This window comes from Molothrus aeneus, chromosome 3, assembly GCF_037042795.1.
Source record: "Molothrus aeneus isolate 106 chromosome 3, BPBGC_Maene_1.0, whole genome shotgun sequence".
NCBI classification, from domain to species: domain Eukaryota; kingdom Metazoa; phylum Chordata; class Aves; order Passeriformes; family Icteridae; genus Molothrus; species Molothrus aeneus.
In genome coordinates, this window is record NC_089648.1 from 59,452,128 (window position 1) to 59,467,342 (window position 15,215).

Genomic DNA, 15,215 nt, shown 5'->3' on the forward strand with positions numbered 1-15,215 from the left:
CTAAGAATACAGGCAAATGTCAGTTTAACAAACTGTTTAGCAAATACTATTGTGTCATTGACATCTATACCCTACAGCTTAAACTAAATAGGGCTTCATTGCTTCAGTTTTGATTAACTTGCTTTTGTCATTTTTCTCTTTCCAATTTCACTTGCCTATTCAAACCACTGCTTTGTTATGGCTTCTGAAATTCTCATGCTTGTCATTTTTGGACAAAAAACAATTTGTCAAAGACATCATCTTGCATACTTGTAAACAGACTGCTCATTGTCAGAACAATAGTTAATAATAAATCACAGAATAATAAGAAACTTGATTACCTTGAAAGTGTATTTATATAATTCAAGTTTTTGTTTTCTTGTTGTAACTGTTTTACTTAAGTAGAAACATTGCATCGAGCTGCAGTTTCAGCAACAGTTATGCCTACCACAGCCTATGGGGACTCAGACAAGATGCAAGGTCTGGAGTACTGTACACAACCACGATGGTTTGTGCTCTACTGGCTCGTCTAAGTGCACTTAGAAGTGAGCTTTCATCTCTTAAGACAGCAAAAAGGTATTTTGTGCTGATGGCAATGGCAACTCAAGCTGCAAAGCACGAAAATTATGTTAGTCTGAGTTCTGATCAAGCAGAGGTGAAATACTTAGGCATTACTGAGTTAAACATGACCACCTCTTTGCTTAAAGGATGAAATGTAGTGGTCTGTTAAACACATTCTCCAAAATTACTCAAAAAACATATTAAAATACAAATTATGCTATTTTTTTTAAGAAAGCACTGAAGTAACATGACATTACAAAAAAAGTATATTTTTTTTCTTTACTACTCCTCAAAGTAGTACACCTCTTCTTGGTCAATGACCGTAAATGAGACAAGTAATTTCAAATAAATCACAAAAAAGGAAAGTTATGTTTTCTTGGACATTATAATAAAAAGCATTCTCATCCTCAGATTTAACTAAAAGGCTTCTAAGTATGCCAAACCAAACAATATTAAAAAAACCTCACCCAAACAACACCCATCTCCTCTTTCCTATTAAGATTTGATGATTTCCCTTATATGCATTGTATGATTATTCTAAAAACTCATGGCACTTCACACTATATTTTCCCTCCTGAATGAGATACACTGTGGAGTCCACCGTGGAATTACAGACAAATTGCTGCCAATACAGTATCGTGACCAGTAGAAAGAAAATCCACAGGAACTTTTAACAGCTGTAAGCAGTTGCAAACTGCTGCCAAAAACAACTGCTGATGTAAAAGAGGGAGAATGTGAAGATTTAAGCTGTTCAAACAGTAAACAAGTACATCTGCTCCTGAATGTTATCATTAAATAAACTGTGGTAATATGCTTTACATTGATGCAACGTTCTTGTTTTGAACCACAACTCTGAAGAATTTTAGACTAAAGCAATTTTACAAAACTTTTTTGGGTCTTTTTGTAATGGAAAAGTTCATTACAATTACTGTATAGTGTTGGACTCAACATTCTAGCAAAACCTGTGTCATGTCATTTGGAACATACACTGGTGAATGCTTTTGAAAACCAGATGGGATCCCTGTGAATGGTAAGCATTCATTTCCTTTAAAACCATTTATAATGATTTAAAAAGAAAGATTAAATAGGACATTCAGTTGTAGAATACAACAAACTTTGATATCTCTCCAACTGTGAACCTGACCTGTTCAGACTTCAGAGATATTTTACAGCAGCTACTGAAAGAAAAGTCAGGGGAGGGAAAAAATCCACTTCTGAGTAGCACACAATGAACAGTCCAGGCCAGGAATATAATCAGAAATCTTCCGTAAAACACAGGAGATTAAAGAATCATATGCATGAAATGTGCATTTTGTTCTTTGCTCTCATCATGATTAATTGTTGGAAAGTTACAAAAGTAGTAGTGCTTACTTTAATTTAAAAAAACCTGCACTTGGCAGGGTTTTGTCAAACTCTCAAATGCCCAGATTTTTCCGATTTCAGTTATGAAACATGATATAAAATGATTCATATAGTCAACTAGTGTGCTGGTTTTTGCTGGGACAAATTTTCCTCACAGCATCTTATGTGTGTCCATGCTTTAAGTCTGTGACAAAAACAGCATTGATAACTCAGAGATATTCCAGCTACTTCTCACCCTGCCTCCCTTGGTGAGGAGCATGGGGGTGCTTAAGGGGTCAGCAGGGGACACAGCTGGGACAGCTGACCCCAAATGACCACAGGGATATCCTCCACAATGTGATCAGCAATAAAAGCTGGGGAACAAATCTGCCATGGCCTTTAAACTGTTCTTTTGGATCTGTTCTTCCTTCAGAAGATCCTCCAACTTCGAAAACAAAGAAAAGCTCTACTGTGGCTACTTTGTTATGTCCCTCTGTAGGAAGCTCAAGCCACAGAATCCACCTGCTGTGGATTTGCTGTCCTTGGCAGGCCTCTTGTATCCCACTTGGCTATCAGCTTTATTATTCTGATGTGCTTGAAAACACTTCTCTTTGGATTTTTTAGGCCTCCTGCACAGACATTTTTTGGTAGGAAAAGGCAGTAGTTCAGTTCTTGACTCTTCTTTTGCCTTACTATGATTTTATGTTAATTTGCAAAATTCCTGTTTTCCTTGCTTTTAAATGATGTCTTTCAGTTTCTAAAGCCTACTAACACTCAGGTACTTTATGCTGCTACCTTTTTGGATACTCTAAAATTTATTCTTTTTTTGCAAATAGCATGCATAAACTCCTACATATTTAAAAAGAGGATATATAGTAATATATTTCTACCCTCAGAGATTGCTTTATAGTTTGCTATTCTCTTTCAAATTTTTCTTAATATTAAACAGTGAGAATATAATTGCCATTTTACAGAACAGTCTTTAAATAACAGTATTTTGAGCCATCTCTGCCTTGCACCTCTTCTCACAACATTTTGAGTTGCATCCGATAATCTTAGTTGCACCATTACATTGCTTCATGAAAGAACATTCAAAGGGATTTAAAAAGCAGTCTTTGTGACAGTTACCCAGCCTATGGGAAGGTAAGAATAGTTTCCTTTTTAACTATAGTGGGTTTTTTTCCTTTTTTTTGCTTCAGAGCCTCCTTACATAGTCTCACCACCTTGATTAAGTAGTACTGCAGCCCTTACTTTACCTACTCTTCCTCAGGCATGATATACCAATTTTTTTTTGACAGAGAGTTTCTTTGCCAAGACTGTCTACATAGTCTACTTACCCAGACTATCTCTCTGCTTTCTTCATTTAAATGTTCTAAACTCCAGACCTCAATCAAATAATTTGATTTTTGAGTAGTTTGAATTTTGAGTCATTTTTCCATTGGTCCACAGTGTTTAATTGACTAACTTTCCTTCTATTGAATTTCTGTAACATTTACCATTTAAACTGAAAATTCCAAGTAAACTATGCTGCTTGGTTTTTCTTTTCTTTCCTTTTCCTTCTCCTTTCTTTTCCACTGATATGAAAGCACACCTACATTTGGCCTCAGGCTGATATATTCATATCTCCCTGCTTCAATGAGATTTTAGTGATTAAAGTTACTCCTTCACATAGTCCACCTGGCTTTTAACCAATTCGTCCTTTTTAAAAAAATCATTTTTTGACAATTAAGCTATTCTTTTGCCCAGTAATTTTCCATAGTAACATCTAATTTAAAAATATAAAATCCAAAATCCAACCAGCCAACAAACAAAAAAAAAAAAAAAAAAAAAACCAAAAACCAACCAACCAAAAAAAACTCAAACAAAAAGAACCAAACAAAAAAAGAAAAAATTCCCACCCACAATGGATCTTCAGTTCCTCTAATCAAACAGAAGACAAAAACCCCTCACCAAATACCCACTAGTCTTGCTCTGCTGTGAGAATGAAATCTATTACTGTCCAAAACTCTGCTACCAATCCCAACAAGATAAATTCGGGTCATTCAAGTAAATAGCAACAACTTAAGCATACCAGTTCCCTTTGGAATGCTGAAATAGTATGTTGAGTTATAAACTACATTTACAGGCATGAATCTTCCTTTTAAAATTTGGAAAATCTGTCACAGATCTACATAAAGACATGTAACATTTCTCTTTTCAGTAAGCATTGTGGTCAATTAACGATGGATGCTAAAGAAAAAAGGTAAATATTCTAATCAATTTGACTTCACACTGAAAGACTGCTCTGTATAGTATGTTTTTTGCATATGGCAACTTCATTACTTTTCAAGTATTATGATTCATATGATTAATACATTTTTCTTTTCTTTCAAGAAATGGTAGCTATTACAAAATCAGTTTCTGCTCAGGGAGAGAAGACGTGCCAAGACAGAAAAGTGAGCTGTCTAACTACACAAAAGAAACTTTCATTCCAGCTTGGCTCACACAGATGTACCAGTAAATATCCTGTCTCTTGTTTACACAATAATGGGAGACTGCAATACTACTTATACTCAGCTTTGCACATTTTTTTCCTCTTTGCAGGATAATTTCGAAGTACATTTCATATTTTTATATCCCTTCTTTTTTCTGTAGTATTAAATATCAGAAGCTCAAGTTCAGTATGAACTATCAACTTGAAAATATTACTTAAGTTTCCTTTTTCTTAGGCAAAAAATAGCAGTGAATATTACTATAATGTAAGTCTGAAATTATGAACTTGCAAAATTAAATGTAGAAGTTTTTAATAAATTATTGTAAAGACAATTCCCATTGTGCATAACAAAGTAATTTAAAATTCTGTTTTCAATACTTTCCTATGATACCGAGCACATATGTCAAAGGTTTCTCTTTTCCTTTCACATATCTTTCAATGTCTATTAGAAAAACAGGAAACGTTAATTTCACATTAGTGAGGCAATTTAACATTGTGCAAACAGAATATTTAAGATGTATCCATTTATTTAGCAGTCATTGTTAAAGGTCTTTTTTCTTCTCAGATCAGATACTCAAGTTTAGTTGTACTAAGCCAAATAACCAAATTTTTAAAAAAAGACAAAACCCTAAAAGCAACAAAATTAAGTAGACCCAAATCTTTGTCCAAAACTCTAATCTGTTTTATTTCTTTTTGTAAACCATTTATTTTGAAGTTATTCTAACTGGAAAGTTTGGAGCAGCTGAAAGCTTATGTGCCAAAATTCTGGAAGAAAATCAGTGTTCTATCACTTCTTGGTCGACACAAGTAACTTTCTAGGCTGCTACATCCTTTCAAAGCACTTGAAAAAGATGACTTAAAAGTAGAAGTTATCATCAAGTCATTTCACTGAGACTAATCATATACAAATGGCATCCAAAAAAATCATATCCAAAAAAATGGCTTGAGCAGAAGTCTTCCTGAAGCTGCTGTAGCCAGAAGGTGGGGGTGGGAGGGGATGCAAAGAAAATGTAAACCAAAATCAATAGGGAGTATGAGTAATCCCTAATGAGTAACTTAAGGAGTGTTAAGCAGGGACTGTTCGACCTCTGAAGTGATGCAACACTGAATAAAATGAGATTAACAGCCTTCATGGCAGACCTGATCTGAAGGTCACTGTTGACTTCAGTGGAAAGATCTTTAATAACAAGCACCATATATGTACAGATCCTGTTGGCTGTCCCTACTACTAATCACTACAAAAAACTAACTGTGCATTTTAAGATGGAAAAGCAGGATGAGAAAGATCCTAAACTGATGGGACACTTGGATTTCAGTCCAGAGAAAACCAAACTCATTATTTCTTAGAAAATGAAGCTGTGCCACATCGCTAGACAGCCTGACTCAAAGTATGCTAAAAACCTGGGAAGCAGAACATCTTGGATGCAAGGATTGCATCTGATAAGATCTCTATTTGCTGAAGTTTTCTTTTGCATTCTAAGAAAAAGACTGTCACATGTCCTCCATTCACAGTTTTGTGAAATTTGTATTCATTGTCTTTGTATTGAAAAAAAAAAAATTAAATGACCAAATAAAATGTTTTCATTTTGCATCACATGGAACAATTCATGTCAATCAAAATAAAAATTTGCCTTTCATTGTTTGGGGAAAAAATCTGAATTACTTAAAATTATTGCTATTCTCCCTCTTCAGACGTCAAGCTGAAAAAAGCTGTTCAAAATCCAAGTTATTTTGGATTCTGAGTCAGACTGCATTCATTAGTCTCTGCCTAATGTCTTTGTCTAAACTGTGATGCTGGAAGTAGAATCCACTTGAATTTCTGAACAGTTTCATCCATCAATATTAGACTATTACCTATTTTTCTATATGGTGCTTTTTTTTTCCGTTGAAAATATAGCAACACAATACGGGTACAAGACAACATATGCCATAACCACAAGTACTGTACTGAAGTGTACAGAAATGCAAGTCAAATATATGGAAATTTAGCATACTCATGAGAAATGCCTAGGGTGATTGCAGTTGAGGGCATGATATTACTGGCATTACTTTTTACTGTTGATGCCTTTTCTACATCTTATGCATTTGAAACCTATCACTGTTACTCAAGGGGAAATAATAGTTCAGACTTTAGAAAATTATTTTGCAATAAAGATAAGATACTTAATACATGTTAGGAACTGAGAGGATCAATCTAAAAATAGGAACTATAAAGGAAACATCAACACTGTAATTCAAAAACTCTCAGGCAATTTTTTTTAGAACCTGTGTAGTATCTGTATCATTAATAAATAAGAAAAAAAAGAAATAAACTCAAAATTTTTAGTCTTCAACTGAATACATTTTGAGTACTTCCAAAATTCTTACCCTCTGTCCTCTTAGCATTGACATTCTCAGTCTAAATTTAGCTATGAGAAGAACACACTTTAAAGTCCATTTCTAAGTCTCTTTTTCTTCCCTTCCTTCTCTGTGAACCACTGAGACCGCACCAAACAGGACAAGCACTATTGTATGAAGAGGAGAAAACTAGCATGCAAACATTGGGAAATACTAGAGTTCAATGTTCATGGTATCACTGGCTTGAGGCAAGCTCAGCAAAGTACTGGGACACTGGGGGAGGTTTCAAGGGACCTGAGATATGCATTTAAAAATGGACACAACACAAGCATCCAAGTACTATGGCAACAAGTGAACAAAATTTAACAAAATACTCTCAAGGCACTTGTTTCTGTTTATTTTTCTTCTTAACTTGCTAAGTATGCATTTTGAACTTCCACTTGACTGAAGAATATAGACTAATGAACATGCTTATACAAGGCTTGTCTTTACTACCACAGAGTATTCTTTTTTTTTTTTTTACATTACAGTTACATTGCTACAATCACAAGAAAGGTAGGACATTAAGCATTTAAAGGAGCAGAACTGAAGCATCACCTTCACTGCAGTATCATTCTCACCACTGTAATAGCAGATGTGCAACTATATTACCTCCTTAATAACAAACCAATAGTCATTACCAATACTGTTTTATTAACCATTTGCTTCACAAATGCTTCTTGCTGAAAAGAATCAAGCAACACCAAGGGCTGTGTTAAATATGAGGAATCCAGATAAATGTTTTGGAAATTTGGTCCACTTGGTATACTGCTATTAGGTGTCATTCTCATTTCTACAATCAGATTACTTCCCTTCAAATACAGGGCTTCCTGTATCCTTCAACTTTTCTATATTTAAATGTCAAGGCAGAACGTTCTCAGCAACCGAAAATAACATATGAAAGGCATCTCACACAGGACAGAGATTGTTTCTCTTACTCTCTACAAGGAAATATTTACTGAATCCTGAGATTTTATCTCTCCATTGTCACTGTATAACCCAAACTCTAATCAACCACAGAAACATCCTTTGAGGCAGCATCTTCTGACGACAGATTTTGCCCACAAAGAGGGAATGATTTCTTTTTCTTGAAAGTTTACATACCTTCCACACCACCAGAAATAATTGTATTTTTTTTAAACAAACTTTGACAGAATAACTCTATTTGATGACAGACAACGGAGACAATGGGTATTTCAATTAAGATTTTAAAGTGTCAGAATTAAATTCATCACCTTACTCTCAATTTTTAAACTTTCAGAAAGCCTTATTTTAGAGAAACTCAGTATTTCCCAGAACATTGGTGGGAGGGTGAGACAGGAGGGGGGAGGGTGTTTTTGCCTTCTTAGTAAAATGAAGTGTTAATTAATCAGATTAATTAAGCTTTTCTTCCACTGTCTTCATTGCATATGATTTTCAATATCTGCTTGCACAAAGAACTGAAGAAAAAACAGAACAGTTTTTTAAAATTTAAATATTTATTTTCTCCTAGCCTAAACAAAACACTCTAAATCCATGTATGTTTGAAGAAAGCTGTTACCAAGTGTAACTTCCAACTTTACTTCCTACAAAACTATGTGCCCTTGTTCTATGAAAAAATATACACTTTCCTAACATGTTAGAGTGATCATCTGTTGCACCTGAAGTTTTCAGATGGTCCAGCTTTGAAACAACCGTAAGCAAGAGGGAAGATTCCAATATATCAACATACAAATAACCTACATGTGCTAATTCAAACAAGCATTCGCTAAGAGAAATCTTTCAGCATCTCACAGAAAAGAAAATTACAACACTGAAGGCTAATGTTCAGAGCCTTATATTCACCTAGTCATCAAGGTAAAGAGAGCGTGAAATAAATTTCAGTCTAGCAGAAGAAGAAATATTTCAATAAAATGGTGCAAAATGGATGTAAACATCAGAGGTTCCTGTGTAAGTGAAATGAAGTAAAAATCACTATGGTAACTCACTAACTTTTAGTTTTCAAACTAATGATCGTCTGAGGAAATAAAGAAACAAAGAAATTACATTCTTATACAGTATTTAAGTAAAGATGGAAACAAAATAAGCATTCTTATTTAATTGAAAATACCAGACTCACATCAGCTATTATTCCTTACATAAACAGGTCTTTCTTACTCAGTGTAAAAAAAATATTTTAAAATACTATTAAAGCAAGAAACATCAGTTCAGTAAAAGATAATGAATAGCTCATTAAGCGAACTAATCTCTTCCTCTTATTTTTCTGGCAAAGGGAGACAGAGGAACATTAATTTTTGTTTTGAAATAGTGTTTTGGGAAGCTTTTGCTCTTATATTTATTTGGGAACTGAAGCATTTCTCTTATGAGGATAAGCTGAAGGAGCTGGGCTTTTTCAGCCTCAAGAAGAGGTGACACAGAGGGGTCCTCATTGATGTATGAAACTATCTGAAAGAGGGCTGGCAGGAGGATGAACCAGGCTCTTCTCAGTGGGGCTGAGCATCAGGACTAGAGGCAACAAGCAGAAACCGATGCACAGGAGATTCTACCCAAACATGAGGAAGAATTTCTTTATTGTGCAGTGACTGTGCACTGGAACAAATTGCCCAGAGAGGTTGCAAAGTTTACCTTACTGGAGATATTTAAAAACTCTCTGGACACAATCCTGTGCCACGCCTTCTAGGATGACCCCACTTATACAAAGAGTTTAGACCGTATGACCGACTGTGGTCCCCTCCATTCTTACTGATTCCATGATGCTGTGAAACAGCTTTGCTAAAAGTCTACCTTAGCCAGTATGGTATAGAGACACACTCTTCTTCCAGCTGTTACTGATAGCTTAGTATGGAAACCAAAATGCTAGGAATCTTTCTGCATTCAAGTCTTCACTTTTAGAGAAATTTCCTTGAGATTTTCTTAGCTTTTTTCATTTGTAAGTCGCCATTATGCAATTTTCCATTAACTCATTCAATAAAATTACTTTTTGCAAATAATCCCTAGTCTATAGATTGCTTGTTCTCATTTGATTTAAACTTGTGCTAGTTACACAGATCTGAAGATAAATCACAAAAGGTTTTTATTTGCTTTTGTTTTGTTGGCTCTGTTGTTCTAGCTGTTGTTGGTTCTAATTCTGTGACTGGCCAAGACAATATTAGTGGTGCAAATGGGAATAGTATTAAAAAACAAAAAAATATTTGGCTTAGAATGAACATTTTTGGAAATATCCTAATGAATCAAGTAATTGACTAAAATGTTCATTGAAAGAATACATAAGGAGAATATTTTCTGATTTTTCTAAGATGACAACTTAGGCAACTTTTAACTTCAGACAGTATTTTGTTGGATGTACACTTGACATTGGCACTGGCTTGCCAAGCATGTTCCTTGTGCACTTCATCAGGTTTTCTGGATTTACACCAGAATGGTGTGCCTAAGCAACTCATGGGCTTTGAAGCAAAGGAACTTTATTTACATTTCATAACCCTGTAAGTCTTACAAGATGACTGCAATATCTGATTCACAGAACAAAATAACTCTCCTGGAATGAACATAAGTTATATGCAGATGTGGTTCCACTGAAAGACCAGGAGCCAAATACCACCAGCAACACAATTGCAAGTGAATATGATATTGGTAGAGATGTTATTTTTCATGTTACGTGTTTGACAAAATATGAAAATGAATTAACCTGGGTTAATTCTCTGTAAATGCTGCTTCATAATGAAGCCTTTAGCTACTCAGACAGCTGAAACTAGTGCTTTACTTATGAAAAGAGTATTGTTAAAAATGTAAGATTATTAGTTCATGTGGAATGATACTTCACTCTTCCAGTCACTATAAAGGTTAATACTTAGGTTTTCCATTTCAAGCTGTTCTCTATCACAGCCACATCTCAGATTAATAACTACCTACAGGAGGTAAGATTAACTTAGGGTTTATCCCATGCCTTTCATGAGTATGCCAGTATCTAACAACTCCCCTTTGCCAAGTGGAATAGAACAGATACATTCCTCCCTTCAAAGTCATCTTTGTCTTTAATGAAACCACATACCAGATGTAGGTAATTTACTAAGGAAAGGATAGAGCACATCAGACCTGGTTAAAAATTGTTAATTGCACACTTAAGATCAGAATTAAGTTCAACTCAATTCAGTAGGCTTTAAGCCAATGTTTCAGTCATGGACACATACCATGTGTGTGAATAAAGTTGTTTGCTGTTTAGCTCAGCCAGTGAAGAACACAGAGACTCACTGCTTTAAACAAGAAGACAGCAGACTACTGGAATCAGTATCTGCCTGTGAGAGAACTGGATAACCAAATAAATGGAACAATGTGAATTAAATTAATTACTGGAATAATTACTTTTGCGTTATATTTTCTGTGTGGACATGGTCTCCCAAAGAAACAGTATAAAATTCCTTTGCAAGTGATAAATTGCTAACTCACATTCTGTTCACCCCCCAAAAAGCATCCAGTTAGAATCAGTTTAAAAATACAGCACATGTATATGCACTATTTCTTTTAATATCACTTTATCTGCTCCTTCTAGATTTTACAAGAACAAATAGCCATGCAAATGATACAGCACTAATGATATAAGCACAACTACAAATACAAAATACTTGCAATTTTTCCTAGAACTGAAAATTATTTCCCATCTGATAACTCTTGATAATCTGAGACTCTCTTAGATTCAAGGTTATATCTTTCTGAAGTGTATCTACAGGATATTTTCACTGAAAGCTGATTTTTAAAATTTTTGCAACTGGCATTGGAAATTTTCTGAGAACAGAAACAAACAATATATATCTATATCCAGGACTCAAAACCAACTGTATTAACAATTTTGCATGTGACCATTGCTTTGAGTTTAGGGGAACAGAAGAAAGTAATTTCGTACTTATTTATACAAAAATAAATAATTAAAAAGTGGAATAGAAAAAATAACAGAGGGGTAAATATTGAGGCTAAAATTTCATTTGCAGAGCAAGTGTTGGAAAAAAATTGTGAAAAAAAAATGCAGTTGGAATGTGTTACACATGGCTTTCCCTCTCATCATTTTAAGTGACAGAGAAGGCTGCATTTTCAGCTACAGGTGTTACATTTGCCTTGCTCTTTCAAGTACAGATTCTCATTCTCAAGTCCACCACATCTTTTCCACACCCTCAATTAGAACAAATGACTGTCCATGATTCATGTGCCTGGACTTAGAGTAAAAGAATAGAGATGTCTGAAAGAAGAAGAAATAGGCATAAACAGGGCAGAAGGTCAGCTCTTAAGGCATTAAATTAAATTCTGGTTAAAATCATTATCATTTGACATCCTGGCTTGTACACAGGGACTGAAAATGCATCTAAAAGAAAAATGTTTTATGACTTCACTGAGTCTGCGATTTTTCCAAGTATTCTCCCCTTTGTTCACAAGTGACATGGGAACATATTTCAAGCACGTAAAGTTGCCTGAAAGTACTAAATGCCTAGCTGATAAACTCTTTTACTTCTTGGTTTACTTGGTAGAATGCTCTTATTAGAGTGAACCTTGTGTGCATTTATATAAGACCGCATAAGATGAGCTTTTAAAACTTGCAAATAGATTCTCACCACATTTTTCAATTGTACCAGAACACTCTGTCTACTGAAGGCAGATTAGCCAATTCACCAAAGGGGTTTTTTTCCATGTTACATATGGAACACCATCTGATCTTACCTCTCCATTTTCCAGAGGGTGAATTTTGGAATAATAAGAAGTGCATATGACTTCATCATCTTTCATGTAGGACGGGGTTCCAGGGCGGGGATGGATGTTGTAGCGTGTCAGGCACTCGCTGTCTGTGATGGCGTAGTACTGCCAGGGCTGATAGTCCACACCATCCAGCGAGCGCTCCAGTATCCAGTTCCCAGGACGAGGGGAGTTAGCTGCTTTCACAATAACATACGCGATCTGGAAAACCTGAAAAATACAAGTATTGTTAAAATACAACTAAATACACAATGAAAAATTCATTCTAATTTCTTCATAGCTGCCAAAATAAGTACAGTAAATACGCTAATGCTTGGCTAGTTTTCTTTCCCCTAGAAATGCAATATGGCCTTGGATTACATGGAAACTCTTAAAACTACAAAAAACAAATTCTCCACTGATATTTCTGAAAACAAAAAAATTAGTTGCATTAGGCCAATAGAGACTTTGAAAATAGAATTACAAAGCACTCTAAGTTTCACATAGCTTAGTAGGTATTTGCTAAACTGCCATTTCAGCCACATGTTTGCAAAGTTTGTTTTCAAGTATTTTCAATTTATAAGAGTGGCATTGTTTCTTTATCCTTTTATGTGTGTTTATAGACATAGACTTTCAACAATGTTTAAGAGTTGCTAAACTATTACAACTCTATCTCTGTTAAAGAAAAACATAGTTTTAAGCTATTGAAAGACAATCACATCATGCTGAAACCATTCTATATAATAATCCTGTTACAATCATTCTACAAAACATTCACCCAACTCAGCACTGTGACCATGAATAAGCTTTACAGGACAGAGACACATCAAATATCACTACAGAAACAGAATGCAAGCAGATAATCAATGCTCATTATAGTCCATTTTACCTGCCTATTCAATCTATTTATCAAGGTTTATTTCTATGTACACGCTTGCTGGAATGCAAACCACAAATACATTTGCAATTGCAGAATGACAAATATTAGGGACACAGGTCTGGTCTGGTTTGGTTTTTAACCTACTAACAGCCATATGCTACAGAGATAGAACTGAAGCCATGGAAAAGAAGCAGCTATTTCTATTAGAAAAGCAGAACACATATCAAGTTAATCTTTTTAAGATGCAGTGCTATAAGTCTGCACATGATGATGCCAGAGGTTATCATGCATGATTTAATACTTAAAGTTTTTTTTATTGGAAAGTCATTGTAAAGAAGCTGCAAGATTTAGACTTAGTCCACACAAAATCTCTTGTGAATGCTTAGATGATCAGTAAACAATGAAAGAAACAGTAAGGAGATTTGAATTCATGTTTATTACCCATCAGTATTACTGTAAAATAGGAAATGTGTTAAGTGGCAGAGTACAGCAAGTATTCCTGAACACTTTATGATGGAGACAAAGAAAATTTTTATCTCTGACTATCATTCCTGGCTTCTGTGCAGTTGCTGAAAGTGTGGTAAGACTCACAGTCACTTCAGCCAGGAAAATAAATCACTAGCAGCCAAAGTTTTTCAGTGGAATAAGAAGTAAGTGAGGCCGTATTTATTTCAATCTGAAGAACATGTCTGTAACTGTACCTTCTTGGAGGATTATCTCAATATTTTCTTCAATAGGATTAAATAAACACTCCAGAGAATGAAAAAAACTGTGTTTCTTTCCATTGTTCCAACAGGAATCACACAATCACTTGTCCCCTTTCAGAAATCCCCTTTCCTCTCTAAAACTCATTTACATATATATATGAATTATATTCACTTGTGGCCACAAACAACTATAGTTTTAACTATCCTGGATCAGTGTCACTAATACTCTTTACAATAAATGGAGACAAGCGAAACATTAATAAATCTCTCCAAACTGCTCACTCCCCACTTAAGCTCTTAGAAATGTAAGAAATACAGAATAGAGGTTTCATTCCAGAGTACTTTTAAATACTTTTTTTTTTAATTTACATAAGCAATTTACCTCAAGTTCTCAGAATAAGACTGTTCCTTATAGGTTGAATGGATAACAACTGAGGTTAAACACATTGCTAGGGCTTCTGTCATGGAAGATCTGTTTAGGACATATGTCACAATAAATTCAAAGCCACAGGTGTGTGTGTATATAGTTTCCTTTTTGGAAGTCCTAAAATTTTTACATTTTCATGAAAAATTCACTATTAAATACAGCCAGAAAAACACTTAGCTCTGCAAACATCTTGGATGCACTGGCTCTGTGGGGTGAAGAGGTGTGATCAACAGGAAGTCTTTTTTCTGTTTGCCTGCTTTGAAATACTAGGTTGTGTGAGAGAGGAAAATTTTCTACAGTGATTTTTAAAAATTGAAGCCCTCTTCCAATAACATTTCCTGCATATTTTCCTGAGAATGTGTTTGAAGTCTTGTTTCTTGCCTTCAGATAGAGCACTGCTTGACTGCAATTTAATATACACCTTTAGCTTTCATTATTTTTAGCATGTTCTGTAAATGAAACTGCAAAAAAACCACAAAAAAACACAGTGGAGAGTAAACAGCATATTGCACATCACAGTGGAATGGATGTAATTTCTCTTAATCTAAATCTAACAAGAACAAAACTTCTTAATGTAAATAAAAGAATACACATAAAGAGCTGGTGATTTTAGCTACTATTCAGCTACAGTTTTAAACCTGATTCAGACTACTACTGTCCCAGCTTCTAAGAGTGCCTTTTGTCACAGCACTGAGCTATCTGCAACCCACTAACTTCCTGGACAGAGAAGCAGAGCTGGAACTACAAGTATTTTTAAAAATTGGTAAACTGTTAATG

General features: G+C 34.8%; 1 protein-coding gene across 1 annotated transcript in view; it reads right to left on the reverse strand.

The window, feature by feature from the left end:
* LAMA2 (laminin subunit alpha 2) overlaps positions 1-15,215 on the reverse strand; it is a 254,837-nt gene that overhangs the window by 224,250 nt on the left and 15,372 nt on the right. Inside the window, exon 4 of the mRNA XM_066546117.1 lies at positions 12,413-12,655. Coding sequence (XP_066402214.1) covers positions 12,413-12,655 — 243 coding nt within the window. The remainder of the gene's footprint in view (positions 1-12,412; positions 12,656-15,215) is intronic.